Source organism: Folsomia candida, unplaced genomic scaffold, assembly GCF_002217175.1.
Source record: "Folsomia candida strain VU population unplaced genomic scaffold, ASM221717v1 Fcan01_Sc001, whole genome shotgun sequence".
In the NCBI taxonomy this organism is placed as follows: domain Eukaryota; kingdom Metazoa; phylum Arthropoda; class Collembola; order Entomobryomorpha; family Isotomidae; genus Folsomia; species Folsomia candida.
In genome coordinates this window covers 18,942,623-18,968,648 of record NW_019091193.1, presented here as the reverse complement: position 1 = coordinate 18,968,648, position 26,026 = coordinate 18,942,623, and the positions used below count along the sequence as shown (strand labels likewise).

The following is a 26,026-nucleotide window of genomic DNA, read 5'->3' as shown; positions in this document are numbered from 1 at the left end:
AAAGTCCGGACTACATTATATGGTTCAAAATTTCAGAGATAACTATTCGTGCGTCCCAATTTTGTTCATTTGTTGTGGGGAACCAAACTATATACAATTCTTAGTACGAACTGGAATGTATTTGTATGTACTTGTGCACGTCGTGATATGCGAGTAGGTGGTTGGTTACGGCATAATTTTTGGCATCAAAACTTCAAAATTTTGCTCCCCAATTGTTAGAAATTGATGAATGCACATGATGTTTGCGAAATAAAGTATGAGATGCCCATGATACTTGTCAACCATTTGTGTTTGCTCTTCGGATTTTTATGAGATTTATGGGAATTCTTTCTGGGTCTTTTGTCCTCAATTTCATCTCTTCAACAATACTCAATGTGAACCGTTCCTTAAAAGTTTCAGTCATTTACTGTCAGCAACAGATACTACTTTTGCTGAATCCTTTGTGGGCTTTACGTGACAAAATAACCAACCTCCTCGTCGTGAATTGCAACTTTTCCAATTGTATGTGTCGAGCAGAATTGTTGGAATTCTTGTACAATGATATTTACATGTAATAGAGCAAATTCCATTGTCTGGAAATTCCATTAAATTCACTTTCCTAGATACTTATGTAGAATGTACATATCTGAATAATACAGGCATAATAATGTACGCAATAGCACAGAGACTTCAAGAGTTACAACTTCATATTACTCACGAGGCACCTCCAAGTTAGAATCGTATTCTAGCAAGATAACCAACCTCTGTCTCAGTACCTAAAAATATTAGAGTTTTATGAAACATGAATTAGTGAAAGTTGTGAAAGCACGTAAAAATAATAACGGAGTGATGGTTCATTTTTGTACATATGTTCATATGTAAATAGTTGCAGCTATAATACATAACTGTTTGGCAACTATATGGAGTGTTAACTTTTAAACACAATTTGCATACCACTCACTGACTAAAAAGTGAGGATATCAATACTATTGATAGTTTTCGAATTTACTAATGGGAACATATGTGCACCTACTAAAGATCACAGTGCAATCGGTAAAAACACGTAGGAGATACACTTTTATCTGTTTTGATCTCCAGACGAGACGACACTTTTTAGCCCGAGTCAGGGCTTATGGAACCGTCATGTCCGTCCGTCTGTCTGTCCGTCTGTCTGTCCGTCTGTCTGTCCGTCTGTCTGTCCGGCACGATAGAGCCAAAACGGCTGAACCGATTGACTTGAAATTTTTACCATATGCATATTGGACAAAGTTAGGAAACGAGTTCGAAGATAGGCGAAATCGGTCCAGTGGTTGACCGGTGGGGGTCATCGGAGTGGGTGGAGTATTATGCACCAAAATTTCAAAATTGTTGTAGAGAGCTGAAATTTGGTACAGAGGTTGCTAATGGCTCCCAATAGAAAAAAATAACTTCAGGGTGGAAAAATTTTCATCTTGAGAGACCCTAGAGGGTGACCCATACCGATTTTTCAAAATCGTCATAACAAGCTGAAATTTGGTAGAAAGGTTGCTAATGGGTCATAATGAAAGAATATGATATGATATTGGTAAAATTTTTATCTGGAGCGACCCTGTGGGGTGACCCATACCGATTTTTAGAAATTGCTTTAAAAAGATGAAATCCGGCACAATGATACTTAATGGCTTCTAATTAAAGAATATGAAGTTAAAAGTGAGCAAAGTGCGACCAGAGTGACCCTACGGGGTGACGCATACTGATTTTTCAAAATCGTTAAATCGAGCTGAAATTTGATATGGAGGCTGAAAACCACTGCTGAAAACCACTGCACATGCATACAGCTTAGAACTTCAGGATGCTAAAGAATTCCACTAGTCATTTGTTTGTAACTAATTAAAAAATTTGGTGCCAAATAATAGAAACTAATAGACTTTTAACTATCCACAACAAGGAGTTTGGTAATATTATGTCGGACAATTTGTAAAAAAATTAGAAGCGGGCTCTGGCTTATTGAGTCAGGGACTATGTCCCTGACTCGGGCTATATGGAGTCTGCACTGTAGGTTTTATGTTACGTGGGTGGTTACGACAATAAAAAAGAGTTCAACAATCCGAATCGGAATTTAGCATATGTTTAAAAGGCCTTATTTGAATTTTGCTTGGGTTTGATCTTTGTGAACATGAACACCAATCTTCATGAAATTGTGCGACATTGGCGTTTGATTTGTAAACCATGAAACTGGAATTTGGACAGTTCTTGGGACGCTTGACATCTTCTGTGATAGAGGAATTGTCCCTTTATTTCAGAAGCTATGTAGCTTGGAATGTAATTTGTAGCAGGGGAACATTTATGTTACGTCACAAGGCAGGTGGAGATAGAATTTCTTGTCATTTCACTTCGTACATGTGGATCCAAATGTCGTATTAAAATTTCTTGACATTGAGCACAACACTTCTTGAAGATGGGTCAGACTTTTCTAAGTTGGAATTCGCAATATATGTAAATATGAATTCAGTTGACCTCGTTATGCCCAGTTCAGTGCTCGTACATAGGTGGTAAAGATTCAATGGACGCACACATATAAAATGAGTTAAATAAGTTTCATAGTATACTTACTCCACGCGTTTTTGGGGCAATGTGAAATAGTAACTTAAAACAGAACAGATAAATAATAATAATTCTGACATGAAAGAAATCTAAGATATATATTCTACACAAACGAAAAATGTAATATTGTATTAAATTAATAGAAATTAAGAAGATATTCAGAACCCTCATCTTAACTAAAGGGTTGACGGGAAGTCAAATATAATTAAAATATAACTCATTAGTCCATAATGTTGCGGACATATTTATGCAGTATGGGTCATACAAGTAGATACTTGATATGCATTTTGGATCGCAATTTTACAGACCAGCCGAGCCAGCGGTTGAGTTAATACAAATTGGAGGATGTTAAAAAATGACGATCAATTAAACCAGCAATGCTTAAATGTTTGATTTATTATTTGCTCTTCACGATTAACATGCTATTATGTATATTTATTTACTCCAGTAGATCCTTATTTATAGATATTTCTTAACAACATGCGACATTACTACATGTGGTATTTGGGTATCACAAAAACATAATACAAGTAATCAAATAGGTATACTCACTTTTTGGAAACTCAGTACAATACAAGGTTATATTTCCAGTTACTTAATTTTAAAACCTAATTATGCATTATGGAGAATTATAATCAATTATCTGGTTGTCACGATATACAGACGCATACGACGATCTAAATGCATTCTTTCTACTAATCTTAAACGGAGTATGCACAATTTAATTAATGAGAGTTACATTAAACAGTATTTACTCATGTTACATTCTCATCACTCTGCGCTCCAGCAAGTTAACCTACAATATATTAAACTCACAATTAACAGAGCTTAAGATCTTGGGTGATGAATATTATTACAATTATAATTACATTAATTCGACCTTATATATAAATGTGTTGGCTCGTTAATAGATAGTCATTCTGATATATTTTGCTTTCTTTTAGTAATTACACTGCTATCGATTAAGAAAATACAGGGTTTCGAGGTTGATGCGTATCCTACACTTTTACGCAAAATTGTTCCTACTTGAAATTATTTCATTTCCTGCCAACCTTCATCATTTGTCTTTTCCTTGGCCTCGCCCGCAAATGCCACTTTGCCACAGCAAAACTACACATGCACACAAACACAATGTATGGTATTCAGTTTTTCTTTTTGGATCTAAAAAAAATTGGTGGAGCAACTTTGAAAATTCGCTTGACTCTCCGCTTCCCTTGAGGGCTATTTGCACCAGAAACTTTTCTGGAGCAATATGTCCCATTAGAAAAGTCTCCAGGAGAAAGTATGAACTTTTCCAAACTACGTATGAAGTTTGGATCCTAGTGTGTGGTCGGTGCTGGCAAACTTTCTTGTTGATGGTACATACAGGGCTGATGTAGCGATGGCGGTGGAGGATGATGTCCGCTCAATCATTTTCAAGTTAACTTTCTCTCCTTAACTTGAGATACGCCCTGCCCTTTAAGTATCACTTCAAATTTATATCAGCTCAGTCACCGGCTTTGCACATCAACATGCGACTTCCCCTCTGATTGGTTTCTCTTTCCGAGTACAAGGTGATGCTGAATCTCTGTAACAAAATAATTAAACAAGTATGGCACTGGTGCATACATAATCTCATACATTTTATGCGTAAGGAATAACAATGAAGCAACAGCCAACATGCCATCGTTAGGTCTTACCACATAATTAATATTTAAAGAATCAAGCTAGAAAATCTAAGACTAAAGAATCCTCAAGGTTGAAACGGTCGTATAATCAGTCGTAAATGTTTGTGAGAGAACTTACAAGGGTTTCTCAGAAGATTCCGGACCGAGTGGCCGAGCGAGATGACATGGAGACCACAATGAAGTTTGGACGCTGACAAAGAGGAGCAGGATCGTTAGACATCAAGTTCTTCCCATTCTGATCTTGACAACTTTCACCACATGTCTCATGTCATTTTTGTTATCCTTGGTGAATGACATTGTGCTAAAGGGGACGACCTTCATCCATCATTGAAAAAGGAGTGTCTCCAGAAAATAATATTTGAACGGAACAATTCGACAATGCGATGGAATAAAATTTCTCTGGGTGGCCATTCTCCAACTGTCACTACTTCTTATTCGGAATTGTGTGTGTGTGTGTGTCACTTATTAGAAAGATGGCGAATGTCACCTTGTTCTTGTAATATCACAATCTGGCCAGAATGTAGCAGTTGGCCTGTGGGTTGTGGTTGGCTACATAAATGAAGGGCTGGCGAGACTGTCTAGGAGAGAAAGTGGCGGTGATGCTGATGGTGAGATCCCATATGCAAAGCGGTTGGGCACAGTGTGGAAATCAATAGTGAAAGTGACGCTAAAATCCACACGAGGGGAGAAAGTTGGCTGCCTAACACCATCCGGGAATTTGCAGTAGATTCGTGTTGCAACTCGTACAACAGTTCGCCTGTCACAAAATCATGAGCATCAGCTAACATCATCAAAATCTGCAGAGTTATGTTCTCAAATATCATCTGCATTGTGATAATGTCTAAACGTCATGTTCCAGTTCACACATTTGGAATGCGTCTCCAAAAATCAATTTCTCCCTCGGCAGCTGAACTTCCTTAATCCATACATATTCGAAATAAATCAAAAACAGTTTTGAACTCTTACAAAAAATCCAATTCAACTTTTTGTGTTGATAAAGTACTTTCCTCAACTTTAATAAACCGAGAGAAGAAAAGTCAAAAGAAATTACATGAAGTCGGATTACACCAACCAACTATTTGCGACTAGAGCACTGGATGACGTTATGTTTCGGAATTGCAGACGGTGCTTCGTTTCGGTTATGTTCATCGTTATTTAAAAAATAAAAACGTTAAAGAAAATCTTCATACCGTTAAGCACATGAACAGAAATTGTGGAAGAAGCTCGGCCACTGACACAACTGTAATGTGATTACAATTATCAATTACAATTATTAATTATAACTAAATTAAAGTAATTGTAATACGTGTAATTCCCACTGTCCCCTTTCCGGACGGACAACACTGACAAATATCCAGTCGCCTCTCCGCTGCCCTGACTTTTCGACAATCTGTACAAAAACGAATTAAAATTCTTGACGCTTATTTCCAAAGTTCTCATACGTAACCATAAATGCTCAATGTCCGTCACATTGTCATTGGTCTGCATACGTAAGCATGGGCATATGTTCATTCAAACAAACTGTTCAGCATCCTGAGTTTGACCAGTACAAATTATTTCTGGTTGATTTAAATATTTTGTATGGAACTGACACTTTTCACTTTTGTGTGGAGCTGTTTTGCATAATTCTCTTGTTCATGGAGGCAGAAAGTAGACATTTTTCAGGAAGCTCACAAGAGTATGTGAGCCTCATAACGGCGTAGTGAAAGGGTTGAGCGTATCCGACTGAAAATGTAAATGGTTCGAGATTCGTCTCATTCTGCTGATTGGGGATGTTGGATATCACTTCCCAAGTAGTCAACCCTATAATCACTCAGCAAACTTGAATATCATTAGACTACGGAAGGAATCGCTAGCGGGACAGTGCACTCATGCAGAAGAATATTATGGACCCATTGTCTCCATTGTTTTAATTTATTTCACAAACAGGCAGATCCCTTCCTCCCTCCCATCCCACCAGAAACAGTTTGTTGTCAAGTTTGGGTTACAACAAGGCTGCTTGTTGGAATGAGACTAAAGTTATTCATCTGCATCAACATTACGCGAGATTGATGATGAGACCGAGGATGGACAGTGCAGCTTGAGCTATTGCAATTTAAATGGAAGGATTTTGTCACCAGATTTATTTCCAGCTCGACCTAAATGACTTGTGAGTTTTGATTTATTTTTCAGATAAAGAGTTTGCATGGTTTGCTACGGTTTGTTTGAATGTCATACGCACACATATTTATGGGTATGAAAAAACAATAGCATTGGAATGACTGAAATATGTCTGGACATTATTTTTAATATGTAATCAAGAAAACTTGAAATTAAAGTCGGCTTATGAATTATATTAAACATGAATCATCGGTTGTATGTAAGAGTCTTACTTGACTTTGATGCGACTATCACCTCCGGGCAAGGGATTTGCTCCTTTCAGCCAAAGAATGTTATCCACCGATTTAGCGATATCAACGTTGCTAGCCTTGCAAGTTAGGTGAAGTGATGAATCTACTTTATAATGACGTTCTGTGACGACATGTCCATTTTCATCTAATATTTGCACCGCTGGAGCTGGATGTACAAATAAGGAGAAAATCACATGAGCATTTGAAATGAGCAAAGATCTGTGTGTAATGCATAAACTGGAATTAGATGAGGGACATACGAGATAGAGGACAAACTTAACATTTTTTCGTACACGGCAAAATAATAATAATGAATATCTAGCCTTGGCTGAGGTTTACGACTCTACTTTCCGTCTCACCTACATGTGTACTATATTGTATGTAGAGCTGCCAGTCTAGTAGTTCGTCCCATTCAAACGGCACTACTTTTGGAATGCTTGTGGGAACATATGTATTTATAGTCATGAGGGAAAGCATGTTTCCTCTCATCCTTTCATTTGTTCATTTGTTTGATTGGACGATGAAAGGAAGGAAGAAAAGTTGAAATTTTGTTGAAAGTTGCGTGAGATGGAACAGAAGGAGCATTTCAACCTCAGTCACAAATTATTCCCCACTGATTCATCTCATTTCAACTGACTCACCCATAATATTCCACACTTTGGTGGAATATGACTCTTGGGGGACTCGTAATCTAACATTGCTCAAACAATGGCTAGCTCAGAAAAGCAAGTCGGATTGCCCAGTGAAAGTTTTGCAGTACACACATGGCTATACGAAAGTATCCAGCTCATACATCCCATCATCCTACTACTACATACTTAATATGCCTGGATATGCTACCCTTTCCTAGCTGACATTTCCTGAATGGACGATTATTTACACGAGTTATGGGACATTTAAAAGTAGCTGCAGCTAAACTCTGCGAGTATTTATGTGTACAAGAAAAATGCTAATGTTCGAAAATAAAGTAAACTAATGAACTATTTCTCAAAAAAGCAAACGAGTTCCAATTTATTGTAGAATATGTTTGGATATTAAAACAAGTTCATGTGTGCATACATACATTTTATTAGTCAGAGGCATGACATAACTTACCTATGACTTTCAGATGAAAAATCAAAGCCTTCGTAGGATGCGTCGATCTGTGTAAAACAAGTGAAAAGTTGAAGGACTTTCACCACGTAAAATACCTGTAATGTGGTTTAATTTAAACTCACAGCTGACAATGATATTCTCCTTCATCTTTTTTCTGAACCATGTCGATTCCTAATTGGATCATAGATCAAGTTAATCAAGATAAGTCATGCATAAGTAGTGACAAAATCTCTGCAACTTACCTAATCTCCAGTTATTTGGATATCTACAGGGAAAAATAAACAATGTACCTCATTGTTAAATGAAAACCATGAAAAATTCTACTGCCTCTGTTATGCATTGAATTTCATAGGTTCCTAATTATACATACGCATTTTCTTGCTCGCCTACGTATATCCATCATGCATCAAACTTTAATTTGCATGTATCGTACAGAAAATGATACTTTGCTTAAGGTTGTACTAAATGAGACTGCATTATTGAACAGACTACGGGGTCAAAAAGGACCCACAAAGATAAGAGATGACGCGTAATCCAGTTTATTACTGAAATCTTGTTATCAACTTTGGAGTAAGCTGAGAATTAGGGTCAAACAAGAAAATGATATGGCCAACCTGAAACGTAGCCCAACCCTGGAATCAGAATAGTACGTGGCGTTGCCTACAGTCAGGAGCTGCAAGTTGTCCTTCCTTCGTCTAAGCCAGGAAACCTGCATGAGAACAAAGAATTTCATCAAATTTTTGTTTTTCGTAACATAGCTGAGCTTCTGCAAATTCCAGAGAAATCCAACATCATATTTTGTTATTCTTGGTGTGTGGCCACTGCATGGTATGGGATAATACATGTATTCTCACTCATAGAAGTAGAATCTGTACTTAGAAAATGACTGGATTTCGGATATGATAATAAAATATCTCCGTTATTATTATACGCAAAAAATTGCATATTCCCACTCTCGATCCGTCGCTATTTTACATTTCAGTATAAAATAAAGGATTAAAAATAAACTCTTTTTTGCAAGAAAATAAAGGCCACGAGTTCCACAATGAGTGAGGAGGCGAGTTTTCTATGCACAGCATCACAGTAAAAGTTTATTTTCTTCAAAAGTTATTCAAAGATGAACCTCACAAAGCAAAAATGTTCCCAACCAGCAGCATGTTTAATGCCGTCTTAAAACTGACAAGCAATCACTTTTAAAACAAAAGAGATGAACAAACATGATGATGCCATGTCTGAGCCTTGCGAGAGATAGACACTGTAGAATTTAGACGTTCCTCCTCCTCCTTTCTCGTCTTGAGTGGATTCAGGATTGGATCTGAAATAATAGAACGAGTGTGGAAAAAAGAAGAAAAAGAGATGAAGGAAGTGAATGTGGATGGAAAGAGAGCATAAAATGTAATTACTTGCTCGCCCATTTCAGCCAGAGTTAGTTCTTGTTCTCATAAAATTCTGGTGAAGTAGTAGGAATCAAGGGGAAAGGGGACATTAACGCTCTGTCATAATCAGAGATATTGGGCAATTAGCCTTTTCAAACTTTTTCAAATTATCCGTCCACAACCACATCCCAGACAAACTAACTGGCGAAAAGGGGGGAATGTTGACGACTCACGCGTTTTCGATGAAGTGGCTCATTAATGGCTACAAAGGTGCGAGGAGAAAGTCAGCCCGGAGAGAAAAAATGGTACGGGGCAAGGTAAAGTAAACGATTTTAGAAAAAATTAGAATTTTGGCAGCTGCGAACATGCAACGTGAAATAAAAATGTGCCACGAACAGGAACACTTACTTTTGTCCCTCGAATTTGAATTACCGTCACAAAAAGTTAGGGGAGAGACAATGACTATTGACATGCAAAATGATGATGGAATTGACTTCCAAAATGGAGGAGAATAACACACATTGGAAATCTCCTTGGCAGAGGTACGCTGAATATGAGGCGAGTAGAATGAAAAGGAAGAATCCCTTCGACACTTCAATTTCCCTGTTAATGGCATTTACTCGCATGCAACTCAAACCAGTCAGTTCATCCCTTTATTTTTTGGAAAGGGGGTTTCAGGAGAATTGAAATTAGAATTGCAAAAAATACAATTTCCTAAGACATGCAGTTGGGCATGGACTATACCTCCATTAATTTACTTGCTCCGATCTACTGTCTCGCCCTAAGGTGAACCTTGTCCCAGTTACTTTCAGTTGATTGGACTTAATTAGTTTTTTTAACCAAAGAAACACCCTTCAGAAAAGATCAGACTTGAGAGGTGGGTAGAAACCACGGGAAAAAATTCACTCACCCAATGATTTGTAGAATTTGGTAGTGATATGCATGTGCTTGTTACTGTTCTACAGATAATCCATTTTTTAACTATAACTGACAACTTTGGGTTGATTTAACTATGGTCAGCTACATAATAAGATAACTTGTTTAAATAATTTAACTTGTTGGAGTAGTAAAATAAATTTTTCAGTAGCAACGTTTTCATCTATGAGTGTACAAAGTACTAGTTGGTAATGCTAAATATTTTAAATTAGTAAGTACACATGGTATGATTTCTACTAAAAACATTGCAAAATGATGCATCATTAAGTCGTACATAAGTAATTAAAGTCAGACCAAAGTCTCGAACTAAATATTTATCAGCCAATGTATAGAAATTGCATGTGTTTGCCTATGTAGTTCATAAAGTCAAAACACAACCATGCCGAATTACAAACAAAGTATTATAATCAAATTATCTCGAGAAATAATGGGAGATAAAATCCTTAACAAATCCTTATTACATAACAAGTGGGAGGTTCATTTGGAAACCTTAGTTGATAAGCACATACATTGCATGTAACTGTTTCGCCTGAACCTTAAACAGCTTGAGACTCGTCTGCTTTCCTCTTCTCATTCTGACCAACAAGATTACTTTTGCACATTCGCCACATTTAAGCCGACGGGAGAGACTTTCCGACTCAAACAAAACCAGCAGCAGCAGCGGCAACACATTACCATTTGCTATTTTGCTACCAACATTTCGCCGTAGCAAAAACTCGACAACATGTTATCCGTTCCATTCGAGGAGGGCAGCAGACACGGGGAGAAGGAGAAAGGGTCTCAATAAAAGTAAATAAATATGTGCCACCCTAATGACCAACACCCCATTTGCGTCTCGTGGTCTTAAATCTTTCTTCATTGCTAGTCAACTTAAACTCATCGGCTGCCTGGGATGTAATATGGAGCAATATGGGTCATTTGGACAGAGCCTGGACAAAAAAAGATATTTTCTTCTCTAGATATGTGGGTTACCATTGCATTAGAATTGTGTTACAAGGGGCCACCCGTGTGCATTAGTGCAAGTACTACTTTTGCAATATTACACCGCCCCATTGATTCTCTGCCATTATTGCCAAACTCCTTCCGCCCTTCACTAAAACAAATGGACTACATTTATCATTAACAGCGATAGGCAATAATTTGATCATTTTCACTCAAGACGAGAAAGTCGGTGTACCCGAGGATAAAGATTACTTTTTGAGGAATTGCGAATTTCATGAAGAAGACCAAGTCTGCTACGAATTCTATAATAAACAAGGCCCCAAAAAAGGGAAATCTTAGTGAGGCTTGGTGCGACTACAACTAATAAATAAAATTAGATTGCAGAATTTTTGCATCACCGCTCTCAGTACCATTCTTTATTGGAAACATTAAGTAATCATTGCAATAAATGACTCCCCTCAAACATGCTTGTAATTTCATGAGAATAAGAATTAATAGGATATCCAGATTATAGGATTATCCAGAAAATATTAACATTAAATATTTGCAACTTTTGTAGCATATTTGCAACTTAAAGATTCGTAGTTCACAATTGTTACCCATTAAATTTATTCCTAGGTAATTTACCAAACTTCTCATTCACTGGTAAAAACGTCTTCTTAAAAGCCAAATTAATTCAATAAATGTAAAAATGCATGTGTATGCGAAACAAAATTTATATTGGATCCAGTAAGAACGGTACAGAGAGCGGTGATGCAAAAATTCTGCAATCTAATTTTATTTATTAGTTGTAGTCGCACCAAGCCTCACTAAGATTTCCCTTTTTTGGGGCCTTGTTTATTTAATACTTGTAATTGAGTTCTTTATATATTTAATAATAAGCACCACACATTCCTTAAATCTAGAGTTGATTAGAAGATTTATTGTCAACAACATTAATTCTTTGCGTCGCTGCAAAAATTCGAAGGTTTTCTAAATTTAATAATATCCAGAGTTCTTAACAGATTTTGATCATCCGGATCAGTTTGAATGTCATTTGTAAATTTCATAAGAATAATCGGTGCAAAATGTCATCAAAATCGGTTGAGAAATGACTGAGATATTGAATTATTTCTGTTAGTTTTTGGGGTGGGGTCAATGCACACGTAATTTGTGTTGCCAGGTATAAAGGTCACTAAAAACTTGCAATTTTTAGATTTCAAATTTGAATAACTTTCTGAGTTCCTAACGGATTTGGATAATTTTGGACTTAAAATAACCGGAATGACTTTGTCTTCAATGTTTTCAATAAGGGAACATGTTTGGATGACCCATTAATGAGCTATGAAAAGAAATGTTCAGTAAGGGGCAAATTTTCGCGTATTTTTGCCAATAACTCTCTTAAAAAACAAAAATTCCAAAAGGCGACTCGCACGTCGTTTTGAAATTATCTAAGAATGATCGGTACAAAATTTCATCCAAATCGGTTGAGAAATGACTGAGATATCGTCGGTGGTCACTTTTTTGAGGAGGGTCAACTGCATGCTTAGTAATTTTTGTGTTGCTATGTATTTGCCTCACTAAGAAAAAATGGAAGAGCTGTAGGAGCAAGGTCATGAAAAGTGACTGAGGTCCAAAACAAATGGTTTTTGCACATTTCATCCGGAAATCTATGAGTTTCTTCCACTGGGACTTGTGTGCAACGCAGCGGGGTTATCCGAATGAAGGATTACGCCCTGAGGAGTCAGGCAGGAGAGCAACTTGCACCCGACGCAAATCCTGGTAAACCACCCGACCCACACTTTGCTACTTTACTTACTTTCTCTCTCTGGGTATTATGCTTGCAGAAATTTGTTTGTGTGTTTATTCCTCTTTTCGCTTGTTGAGTGGATCACAACTTTGCGCTACGAACATGTTGGTCAAACATGTTGACGTGACGGAAAATGAATTATTTCGTGGTACACGTCTTGACACTTGGGTGGGTTAGGTCGTAGGAATAGTTTGTAGAAATTCTATATATCAACACATACAATCTTTGATATACATAATGGTTTAAGTCCCTTATTTCCACGACATTTTGATTTGTTCACTAAGAAGCAGTTAAAAACCAGAAGCGGAAAGAAATTAATCAGATCTGGGCGATCTGTTTCATACATAAATACAAGATTAATCAATACAACTATCAGCCAGGAAAAGCGTATCTGGTCAGAATGTCTCAATTTTCCCAATGATGATTTATGAATCCTATCCTCCTCCCACACCGGACATTAACATCCGGGAACAAATGAAAGAAGAAAACTCAGTGGGTCGGAATTCGAAGTTTGTTGATTTAGTTCTGCAGAATTGGTGGATTTGCGCCCCGAAATCCAATAAAACCAAGGAAAACTTGGTTTACTTATCAAAGCAAGTTGGTATTTTTGTGAAATAATAGAAGAGATAGATGCTACACATAAACTACCAGCCAGACGCGTGAGTTAAGTTGTCCAACCTTTGGCAATGTTGGCCTAATGGAGACTCAGACTCTAGTATTTCCAATTTGTTCAGCAGATATGGAGCACAATGGAGTTTTGGAACTAATGTGAAGTTGATTAGAATCTCCATTTCATGCCTAGAATTCATACACAGCCCATCTTCCTCCTCCTCTTCTCCATTAGATGTACTTGTGTACTGCAATATATGTGTCGTGTGTGGAGGTGGGACGTACAGAAAACCATATAAATGCTACCAGCAAATCCAATATTGAGACTCAAATCGAATTTGGAATGTGTGTCAGATCTGACACTCGGTGATTAGCTGGGGAGAAAGGTCACGAGAGAGTTTTGCCCAGCACACAACGAAAGCGCACACCAACACGTTCAGTAGTAAACGGTTTTGTTTTGCTCGTGTCGGTGTACGCTAGCTGCTCTCGCTTGTAAATAATGCTACGTTTTCAGTAATGTCCCAATTTGTGCAACATATCAGTTGTGGGCATTAGTGAAAATTAATTGGCTCCAGTGTGTTATACGTATCGTGGCCAAGTTATAGTAAATATTTCACAAGTAGAATGCACAAGTAGTCTGAAGTTTATGAATCTAGGTACTTAGATACGCAATTACACATGTCAGTTGTTATAACTTTAGGTTTAATTAAATTATGTCAAGAGCTAACAATGAAATGCTTGACACGTGCATAATTATGGCACTAGTTTAGTGCGACAGAACAGCAAATTGGAACACTGAAATGTATTTAGATTCCAAGTCTCATGCTGATATAATTATGTGTCAGCAATTGGATGAGATGCCGTTCGTGCAGGTAATTGCGTTGTCCGTATAACAGCAATGTTGAAAATGCTACTATTTTGAAGGAGCAATTTATAAAGACTTTCCAGCCCAGCATCATGTTATGTTTTGTGAGTGGAGTAATTGACAACTAAACAATTAAACACACTTCATCGTTTCACTAACGTCAATAGGAATCTGTGTTGTGTGTCATTCCCCTTTGTTTGTACGCCTTTCGTGGTGTGTGGTAGCGCGTATAAAAATAATGCCTTGAATTAAACAGCATTTCATACCCCTGTGCCCAGCAGGAAGTCCACCTCTCCCTCTCAAAGTATTCTGGAGCCCAAAATCCGAAAACGGGGACTTTCCCCTACCTTAAGCATCTTAAAAGTCTTGATCCCTTCTAGTCTTAATATGATGCAATCCATATTTAATGCAGCAACACAGCTGAAACTTTATGGTCTGTCGATTTGGTCCAATGAGTCCAAAGTGCGTATTAAGCACAAGTGGGAGCATTATGCAGGGGGTCCTCGGATCGTCTCCTCCTCGCCCACATAACTTTCACCGTTCCATCAAATATTAAATGAAACCATTCACAAGTCAACCCCACTTCCTCCGCACCAGGTTCTCTCCCCATTAGAAGCGTTGTGAGGAAAAGTGCATCAGTGCAGCGTAGCTTATGAGTGATGATGGGATCTTGAAAATAGTTTCCCTATTCTGCCTTGTTCAGCTGAGGATCAAGGAATCAATGAATTCAATTCAAGGGCTTAAGATCGAAATAGCTTTTAGCCTCATGGCCGGATTCCAATCTATATGAGTTGTGAATAGGGAAAAGTATAACGATACTTTGGTCCTCTTGCGTCGCATTTCTTGGTATGCATTTCTTCGCATGGTGGTCGTTCTGAGGCTGTTTGAGAGCGAGAGGATTATTGGCGAGAGTATTTTTGTGGTTGTGACTAGCATCGAAGTGAACCCCAACCTCTTTTTGGCCTATTCAGTTTCTTCCTGCCCTTTATATTCCGCCCACATAAACCAGCAATACACAGTCTCATTGTGTCTCAAACAGAGTCCGCTTAGGGTTTAATAACATCGAGAAAGGTTCAAAATGCTCGAGATACAATTTACTTTCACTTCCTTCCTTTTATCCTAGGCTTATTCCAAATGAAAATGAACAAATCCAGCCTTGTTTACTCACTCACTCACTCGCTAATACTCCAGCCGGCTAAATACATTTCTCGTCTTCTCATTGGCATTGGAGGTAAAGTTGGTGGTCCAGAATTCGGAAGAGAAAGTGCCGGCCAATAATAAAAAGCCAACTCTTTCTTCACTCATTCATGGGAGAACAATGGCCTCCGTTTCGTCTTCGTATCCCTGCCCTTTCTGTTTTTGAGCTGCCTCATTCCGACTGACTCGGGGAACTTGATAAAAATGTTAACACGGACATATACTAAAAGCAACACGTGTTGTTGACCAAAACATTAACGATATCAGAGATGTATGTATGTACGACGCCAAAATGACCAAAACTGGGTTTTGGTTGTTTGAAATTAAATAGATTAGTATCAGCTAGACAAACCTGAATTCATCGCACTCGAGGAAAGTGCCACTTGCGACTATTGAAGTAATGTCCATTTCGCCAAAGGGATTTCGGTCACTCGAGACTTTGTTTGATTTCATTTTGTGAATGGAAGTTTTCAATCCGTGAGTAAGTGAGTGTTGAGATTTATTCTGTATCCCATTCAGTCGCACAGCTCAGTCAGTTTCAAAAGTCGATTGGTGTACTATTGGTGTAAGTTGTTGGTCATACTACTACCAGTGCCAATCTATACGTATATCTGTTGCCTTGAGTTTCTGATATTTTCCGGTATGAAATATATGAGAATCGGGTCGTCCTATAGAAAAGCTCTAACGCATATACAACTAAATCGATCTATAACTGAATGATGGGCGAATGTGATACTTTTAGCCTGATGAGCATCGTGGCCTGATTTCGTCACATCACATCGTCACTTCAATTCGGTATCTTTGAGTTGGTTTTTGGCTTTCACTTTCACTACTTGTGTGATGTGGGACCAGCGAAGACCAAATGTGCAGCATGTAGCAGTAAATTTATACATGTAGCAGTAGTGAGAGTCTGCAAGACTATGACTATGACCAAAACTAACAAATGACTTCCTCCAATCGACCGAACTAGTCAAGTGGCTAGCGAGATAAATAAATTGGAGTATTACATTACACTATTGTACGGTGGACTGCAGTCTAGGTTCGAGACTGGAGTGTTTGTACATGGACATGTATATACTCACAGATCTACCCACCACCAAACCAACCTAATACGAATGACCAGTGGCAGATGATACGCAACAACAAATTGCATGAGTGGGGGTGTTGAGGATAGTGTTTGGATTGGGAGCAGAGAGTGTTGTGAGATGACTGATGATGAAGGAGAGAAAGTGACCAAAATCAACATTGGTGGTGTGAAAGTCCACTAATAAAGTAATGGCTCGCGGCTCGTGGTGGTGGTTGCATTCGTGGAGAAAAGTAGAATAATGGAGTAGAGAAGGACTACTGCTCGGACAGTGTTTTAGCCTGGTTGAATTGAGGGTGGGATCGAGGAGATACTCGTTGTTGGCGAAGTTCACATGATACGGGGTGAACAATCAATCATACTCTTGTTGGACCATGCCAATCGTTGGACCACCACCACCACTGAACTAATTATTATTTTGTTTGGGACAACAAACAAGCGGGCGATACATATATCTAATTTATAAGTGTCGTACCGTTCTTCCTTGGAGTAGAATAACAGCGCAGTCTAGAAGAACAGTCTGTCCGGCTCGAGCTGTGAGATGGACCGTGGTTTTGTTGGACTCGAAGTAAGGTCCTGTAATCCTTGTGGAAGAACTTGCTAAACTCATTGGAGGAGGATTTGGAGATTCCAGTTGAAATTCAAACTCATCTGCTGACCTCTTTACCTCTATAATTGTTTCCCTTGAGCTGAAGGATTTTCTATCTCGGAGAAAGTTGTTGTTGGAAGATTCGATCGATTTACCACTGCCACTACTACTACCGCTGCTCCCGTGTAGCAGTTTATGGTGCTCATGATGATGGCTTGACGTTTTTTGCATGGCGCTTGGCGTTTTTGTCGGTATTGACCCAAATGGTGGCAGTGATAGAGCTGTTGGTGGGGATACTAATGACTCGTGGTCGGGTTTATGAATGTTGATTCTCGCCTTCGTCGTCGTCGCCGTCGTCGTAGTCGCGGTGGTGGTGGAGTGGGGGGAATTTGGCAAAGTTGACGACCACGTGGGAGCTGGACTGATGGAAATGCTGATAGGGTCAATTTTCCCATCTTCCAGCCAAGTTTTATTGTCCTTGAGATTGGCCATCGACACCATTGAAGGGGTGACATGTTGTCCAGAGTGTTCTGAAAAGTAAGGAAAATGTGAACAAAGAGTTGATTCAACAGCCTCCTGTGGTGAAGTAACGGCTTACTCCATCCAAGAACAAAGCACTCTCAACTATGTCCACATACAATGCCTCATGTCTGTTAATGCGATAAACAGAGAGACAAGGAAAAAGTGGACGACTAGATTCCGCTTCTGGCTCAGATGGTGAAATGCTATTGGGTGCTTTTATTGTTATTGTGCATTTTTGTACGAATATAGCTGTGCTCAATATGCTCTGAATATTTTATCCATTATTGCAAATGACGGGACATTAAAGCACTATCCAGGATTGGGCAGGATTTCGTAGTTGCCAAATTCGTATACAGATACGAATGCTTTTTGCTATCTTGGTGCCGTCAGCAAACAAAAAATGACATAATCTCACTGATTGTTCCACATTATTAAATCTTTGGTATTGTGAGGAGAGGCTTATTTACATTTGGAGGATTGGTTTAGCAGATATGATATTCCTCCCTATTTCGTTTTTAAGAAGAAAAATTTGAGACAAATGTATTCCACGGAAAACTTGGGAAAATTTGAAATAAACAGGTAATAACACCACCATAAATATGATATTGTGGTTTCATTCGGTCGTTTCACCAGAGATAAATGCCCAAGGCAATGCTTTCACTTTCTCTTCCGGAATCTCTTTTATTATCCAGCATTACATCCTCTCTTCCACATCCCCGCAAACTTGCTGGCTAAAGTCCAAAGTGTGCAGAATGATTTTTTGGGGGTAATGCAAATTAAAACAACATAAACTTCACTTGCAGTCAAAAATGTATTGAAGGATCATTATGATGTGGGTTTGTTGTTTAAATATACTTTCCGCTTTATCGAACAGCTTAATTTCCTTCTCTTCGGTTTGTAATACGTTTTTATCTCGAATCAGGGCGTATGGATCCATCGCGTCTGTCTATCTGTCATCTGGATAACTCTTTTTCAGCTTATCCGAGTTGAAAGTTTGAGCACATATCTGTAGTATGGGTCAAAGTAGGTCAAGTTCGAAAATGAGGCCTGAATTGGGGCTGGTGGAGGTCATTATTATATTGGTGGCAGAGACTTTATAGCATGCGAAATGGTCCTGGAAAGCTGAAATTCTGCGAATCCAGTTTCTCCGTGCATGAACTTGTGAAGGGGTAAAGAATCACTTTGTTAAGGAATGTTATAAATCCCAAATCTTAAGTACCAGGAGCCTATCTATGCATGTCCAAAAAGCGTTAGTGTGGACATGAAACGAATAATTATAACAATTTCAACTGGGAACTGCCTTTGCTAAATTTATTTTACTTTCAAGTCTGAAGCAACCCTAATTTTAGGCATTTCATTTCCTCAAAAGTAAAATGGCAGAGAAAATCTCACAGTTCAAACGAAAGTTGAACAAACGAGAAGGGCATTTTAATGAATTATTTAGCCTGGTTCTGTTCTGGATCTGAGTGGACTGGTCGAGATTTTCTTCTGTGGAGTGATGATTAGCCATTGGTTAGTGAAGAAGCATTTCAAATTTAAAACAATATCATCAGCCGCAGAATAGGATGGAATGTCCAAGAGAAAGATTTCCATTGAAGATTTTCTACTCGACTCACTCATACTCAAACTCTATTTACTTTGCTCACTAACTTATCGTTGCTCTTCAAAATTCAAGTGCTTTTTCCACCCTTCCTTCCTTTAGATTACCTAATATTTGAGGCAACCAAGCTCAACGAAGGAGATTATATTTGCACTCGTGCTTAGGGCGGATCCGTATAACTCTTGCATTTCTATTCCGCCACACGACGAGGCTCCGAGAGAACTACGCACGGAGAAGAACACTTTTTGATGGTGGTGTTCAAGACAAGAGGAAGGGAGGAAGGACAGATCGGATATTATCTTAAATTGGATGGAAAGGACCCGACTTTGTGTATGTGGGCCTTTGAATTCTTCCAGTCCTTATCTCTCGATAAGTCAGTTTTCAAGAAAATGGAGTACAAGTTTTCCTCGACAACTTCCTAGAATAATGATCAGAGAACCTAAAGTTCACTTTTCCACCCTACCCAACGTGTTGCTAGTCTAAAACACGTAACTTCCGATTACGCAAAGAAAAATACAAAAATGGCACTGTGTCAACACCGGGGGCAGTTGTAGACATTGTAATTGATGCAATGTTTAACCTGCCATTCGTTGGGTTGTCATTAACCTTGGAAGAAATATCCACTCCGACGGACGTCATTCTAAATAAAATCGTCATTTCCTTTGAGGTTACATACTTAATTTAGATTTAATTAAAAAAATCTATTTAGATGTAGCACAACGAAAGTAAAAATGTGCTCAAACTTTGTAGGGCACCGATTTAATTAAAAATTGACACATAGACACAGAAAATGAATACTGTCCGTGTCCCCAATCCCCCGAAGAACAAAATTCTGCAAAACTGAGCACGTCACATGTACTTGGGCCTTCTCCAACACCACTGGAGAAAGTTGGGTGGGGAAAAGTTGTGCTCCCCAAATGAATTTCGCTAGGCTGAAAAGAATATTAAAAAGTGGGCAGGAGGATGTGGCAGAGGTATTAATTCCGGTGGAGAAAGCGGAGAAAAATTATGTCATGAATGGGAATCACAACCAACGGAGCCTTGCGAATAGAGGAATTACACGTTGCCAAGCTGGTGCTTTTTTCTGTACATAACACATTGCCTACTTTTGGAACAAAGCAGGTTACTCGGGGTGGAAAAAATCTTGTCAACATTCTTCAGGTCAATTCACAGGTTCTAATTTTTTTTGCTAAATACATGGATTACATTCCACAATTTATTTTTTCCATCTAAAAAATTCACTAAATACGTGTTAAGCATCCTGCTTTGTTTACGAACATTACACATCAGTCTCAATAGTTGGACTACCCCTTCCAAAAAAAACCTCTAGAATTTTGCAAGTTTCATTTTTATTGCGAATTCCGCCATCACATGCAGCCTTACTTATACACTTTTAGTTTAGTTTCGCCCAAGTGTTGAGTTTGAGTAAGATGGTATTGTGATGCAGCATCACGGTTGGGTCCCTAATGCTCAATATATTTCATCCCAAGCGAAAGGAAAGAATATTATTAAGCACCCCCTTGTTATTTTCCTGTCGCACTTTTATTATTTATACATTTAGATATTCTATTTCGTTGTGGAGAAAAGAGGAGGAGTGCGGACGGAGGTATGAAGAAACTCGCAACAGCCTCCGCGTGCCTTCCGCGTCCGAAAGTTAGCGTAGTAAAAGAAAGCTGGAGCGAATATGATGATGATTCTGCTGCTGCGGCTCTGTCTCTCACTCTCTCCTCCGCATCGATGATTCCAAGATTCGACACTTACGAATACAAAAGTTCCCATCTTGGCTCGTTACTTCCCTTATGCAACCAAATATTATGAATATATCCCACGCATTCGTCCCAACTTATTGGATTTGGTACCGGATTTTTGTTATGGAAGGCATTAGCATGTTCCCAGCAAGTCGCTCATGTTTGACTATACATACGTACGTACACAAACTTTTCCCCATTTATTATCCCCCTCTTTGGCTTGCCATCCTCATCATCGGTCGGCCCGCCGAAGGTTTGCAATAGTTATTTTGATATGCAGTAAAAATTTCCTTCTTAGAAAGACAAGCACGGTTTATAAATTAAGGGAGAGCCTAAAATCAGGTCGCCTATTGTATTTATGAAGGAACCAGGATAAAGATTTCGACCACCAGCTTTGTTTTATGATGGCAACTTGGTGCACCCGCTGATAGTAATTACCATAAGTAGTCCAAGTGAAACGACTTTGTAATTTTAATGGCAGAAAAACTTTGGTATTCAAATTTTGACTTTGTGAATATTTTTGTAATTCTACTACAATGTGTATTGCTACGTATATATGCGGTGTATATACACGTGCTCACTATTTAAGTCCAGATAAATACGTACATACACATATACAATTTGTACTTTGGGTTGAAGACGCACTAAGGTTGGTATGTAGAAGTGGGATCATTTGGAAACTTTCGATCCAATAGATTGAAATCTAGACGACTGGGTTTGGAGAGGAGGCAGTTTTATCTGCGGGACACAACACGAGCCGGTTTGTAGATGTTAATGCATGGCGACGTTATGTTACGATAAGATCTGTGCCAATCTAATCAATAGAGTAGCAAAGTCAGCCAAGCCAAACCGTTATATTGCAAGTCCCTTCGTATACTCTCATTCAGCCGACTTCTTGTTTGGTTTTTGATACGTTTCGTCCAACAACCATCGTCTTTTATAGTTAGGGTCCATTACTAAAATAATATTAAGTAATGTGATGAAGGGAAAGTAGGCGGTCGAGCAGAGTGAGTTGATACCTAATTCTGTAATGCAATATTATGAAAGTTTATGGGAGATTCCATATGGTGGTTATAATACAACTTTGGTCGGTTGGTTATCGATTTATTTGGCAAATCGGCCAAGAGAATAAAGTGGAAAAGCTATCTGATGTACAGCCGCCTTGACTCTTTTTGTCCAAAATCTAAAATATGGATAAGGACTGACAGCTTAGTTCAGGAAGGAAACGGCATGATCATGAAGAAGGCTTTGGCACATCTCCAGCCCCGTTCCAGCAGCTCATTCTGGATGAAATGTTGACCACGCTCGTAATGAGCCACAAATTAAGGACGCCTGACAACGCTCCTCAGAAGTTTTAAATGCCGGTCTAATTTTTCCTGCTCCCAGTTCATATTTTATGCCTACCTAACCACATCAAAGTTAGTCGTGCTCACAAAAAATATAGAAATGCAAATGCTACGTAGATTTGTCCTAGTGCGACTCGTCTATGACTATTAGTTTGACAAAGCATATTCCCGTGTTCCATCCTTTGATAGCCAGCAGAAGAGCAGCCTCGAAAAGAAAGGAGGAAAACAAATCATATAAACCAGTCTAAAACTTTCACCTCCAGACGCATCTTCCAGCTACTCGTTTTTTAGCTAATTTATGAAAATCCTAATTCAACTTGGATTTGGGCCAGAGATTTGGGAGTAGACGAAGTGAAGCAGAGGTGAACTTAGCACAAACCTCTTTTACGTGGTTGAAAAAAAACTGGTTTGGGCAGCCAGATTCCCTTTGGAGAATAATATGCCGACTTTGAGAGGAGAAAGAAACACCTTCCTTCCGTAAAATATGTATGGCTCATTGAGCAGAATAGGTTTGATACGATCTAACGCCAACACACTTACCTTATTTTTGGTGTCGCAAAACTTTGTAAAAATGGTAATAGATATTTTCTATCGATTCGCCTTACCGAAACTCGAGTTAAATTTTTAGCCCGAGTCAGGGCTTATGGAACCGTCATGTCCGTCCGTCTGTCTGTCTGTCCGTCTGTCTGTCCGGCACGATAGAGCCAAAACGGCTGAACCGATTGACTTGAAATTTTTACTATGTCCATATTTGACAAAGTTAGGAAACGAGTTCGAAGATGGGCGAAATCGGTCAAGTGGTTGACCGGTGGGGGTCATCGGAGTAGGTGGGGTATTATGCACCAAAATTTCAAAATTGTCGTAGAAAGCTGAAATTTGGTACAGAGGTTGCTAATGGCTCCTAATAGAAAAAAATAACTTCAGGTTGGAAAAATTTTCATCTTGAGATACCCTAGGGGGTGACCCATACGGATTTTTCAAAATTTAAAATTCAAGCTGAAATTTGGTACACGGGTTGTGTGTAGGTCTTAATGGAAGAATATGAAATGAAATTGGTAAAATTTTTATCTGGAGCGACCCTATGGGGTGACCCATACCGATATAGAAAGTGGTTTAAAAAGATGAAATCCAACACGGTGATACCGTGTTGGCTTCGCATGAAATAATATGAAGTTCAAAGTTTGCAAAATGCAACCAGAGTGATCCTGGGGGATCCATACCGTTTTAAAAAGTTGTTATTTTCGTCTGAAATTTGGTATGAAGACCAAAAACCACTTCTGGACTATATGCAGCTTTAGTATGTAGGTCAATTGAGATAAGAATTTAGAAGAGGACTCGGACGTATCGAGTCACGGACTCTGTCCCTGACTCGGGCTATATGGAGTCTGCACTGTAGGTTTTTAAGAATTTTTCTATAACTGTTGGATCTATTAAGGAAAAAGACGCACGAATTATTTTCTCATTCGACACCCACTCGACCAAATCATAATCTTCTATGTACAGTCTATATTCTACATAAATATGTCGGATAACAGTATATGTACGTTTGTTATAGTATGTTTTTGGAAACAAGGTTTACTCGCACCTTGCATGCATACTCTTATCAAAGGTGCTTCCCTATTTTTTACGCTTAAAGCTCAGGAAAGTTGCACAATCTTGGAGGTGAATGTTGGAGAAAGGAGCAGACACATAAAATTGAGTTGAGTTGGCCTAAGCCCTCTCCTGTGGTTAGGTTGTCAATGGAACAAGTAATCAAGTTGTCCCATGTTATCCTCCTTCTACAAAATTATGGGTCCATGTATGTTCAGATGTCCACGCAATATGAAACTAAAGGTATATGTAAGGAAACACGATTTTTTTCACTACATTCCCAAAGTTTGGGTGTGTTTATCATCAAAATGTTTTGGGTCATATTTTCTGATAATTCAAATATATTAGCTGTGGTATATTTGTTGAACTCGGGTGAATTTAATTTTTGGCGTATATTTTTAAATTCTACCAGAAGAGGAGCAAATTATAGCAAAGTAAATGTCAACAGCACTGAAGATACGGGAGATTTCCAATCGTGAGCGGAGTGCATCAACTAATGTACACACTAATTTAAGAAGGCATGTCAGAGGAGAAAGCTGCAGAGAGTTGAGTACCAGACGTTTATTCTTTGGGCAATTGACGGACGGAAGATATGCGAGAGGTTTGTTGACGCGGATGGACCTCCCTGGCTGAAGATGATTGATGATATTTTTCCTTGCTTTCCCAGCCCATGCAGTTTGTGAAGGACAGGTCGCTCCTTATGCCATGCGGACGTCAATCTTTCTCAAATGAATGCAGGCTAAAGATGTGTCCTCAGCGGGATTCAGTACACTTCTTGCTTCGTATTTAGTTTAGTAGTCCACCGGTTTACGGCAAAGGGATTTCTTATCACATTATGACCGCGTTTAAAAATTCGCACCACCATCGGAAACCACAAATTATAGATATTTTCCCAAACCAAGGAAAATGTGATTTATATGAAATATAAAAATATGCCTAAAATTTTTGCAATTTGATTCAATTTTGCAAGGATAAAGACAACCTACTCACAACGTCAGTCATGGTTAATCAAACATGCATTTCAAACAAGTCGAACCCATTAAATTTGACACTGACGATTTAACTTCATGAAAAAAAGCTTCAAAAAAAGTTTAAATGCCGAAAAGTTTTGGTAATAATATTCAATTCAGACGTCAGAAAGTAGTATTAAAAGTCGAGTTATAAGGAAGGAGATTATTTGCAGAAAACATTTTGTCGTTTTCAAACTGGGCCTGTCAAATGAAATCTGTCCTCTCTGGAAGAAAGAATGCAAGTTTCTGTGTCGCCAAAAGAGAGGAAGTTGAAAGTTTGGTCAAATTCAATAACCCGGAGCCAAAAGTCCTACTTCTGTTTTAATCGAATGCACGACCTGGAGGAATAATGCAAAGTCAACATTGACTTTTGGATGAGGACAATGCTGAGCCGCCGCCTCCTCCTCGCATAGAGAAAAAGACAATGCGGAATTTTCTGCTAAATCGTATTTTTAGGAGGGATGAATAGAACCGGGTTTGAAAAATCTAGCGAAGGTCGGGCTGAGTCAGACAATGTTAATACAGTTGGACATTATTTTGTTATTTGCAAATCAAGGGCAAATTGCATTACATAACCTCCAACGTTTGGAGGTTATGCAATTCAATTTTATGCTAAATTTCAGCATCTCAACTGATTTAATATTTTTTTATTTAGATTGCAATTTGCAGTCGTGATACCGGAGTAAGTACACATATGTATTACTCCTGTATGTACGATAACAACAACAACAAATATTGATCACCTTTGTCCAGGATTCGAGATAGCAACATTCCCTTAGGAGACCAGTCTCTCTTGCAACTTTTTTTTACTATTTCTGCAACTCTGCAAAAGCCCAAGTTAGTTTGCTCTTATTGAGAAGTTTATTCTCAGATCATATCACACTGTAAAGTACATTGTTATATCATTTCCAAGAAAGACGATCCAAGATTTGGCTGTCTTGTGCCATTTAATGGTTATCAACCCAACCAAATAATGCTGGGTCTTGTCGACTACTTTTGCGGATGTCACTTCCACACAAACAACAAGCTACGTATAGTCATCTATGTACAAAGACATAGACACCAGCGAAAGGAACTCCAGGAGAATCAGAAAACCAAAAATCTTGTGT

General features: G+C 38.6%; 1 protein-coding gene across 2 annotated transcripts in view; it reads right to left on the bottom strand.

The window, feature by feature from the left end:
- Positions 1-2,928: 2,928 nt before the first annotated feature.
- The window catches only part of LOC110843627, a 38,604-nt gene continuing 15,506 nt past the window's right edge, over positions 2,929-26,026 (bottom strand). For both annotated transcript variants that reach the window (XM_022089614.2, XM_035859640.1), the window contains exons 3-12: positions 16,988-17,631; positions 8,329-8,423; positions 7,957-7,979; positions 7,837-7,885; positions 7,715-7,761; positions 6,602-6,785; positions 5,536-5,619; positions 5,420-5,469; positions 4,348-4,986; positions 2,929-4,129 (exon numbers count right to left, since the gene is read on the bottom strand). In XM_022089614.2, coding sequence (XP_021945306.2) covers positions 4,808-4,986; positions 5,420-5,469; positions 5,536-5,619; positions 6,602-6,785; positions 7,715-7,761; positions 7,837-7,885; positions 7,957-7,979; positions 8,329-8,423; positions 16,988-17,631 — 1,355 coding nt within the window. In that variant the 3' untranslated portion in view covers positions 2,929-4,129; positions 4,348-4,807. The remainder of the gene's footprint in view (positions 4,130-4,347; positions 4,987-5,419; positions 5,470-5,535; positions 5,620-6,601; positions 6,786-7,714; positions 7,762-7,836; positions 7,886-7,956; positions 7,980-8,328; positions 8,424-16,987; positions 17,632-26,026) is intronic.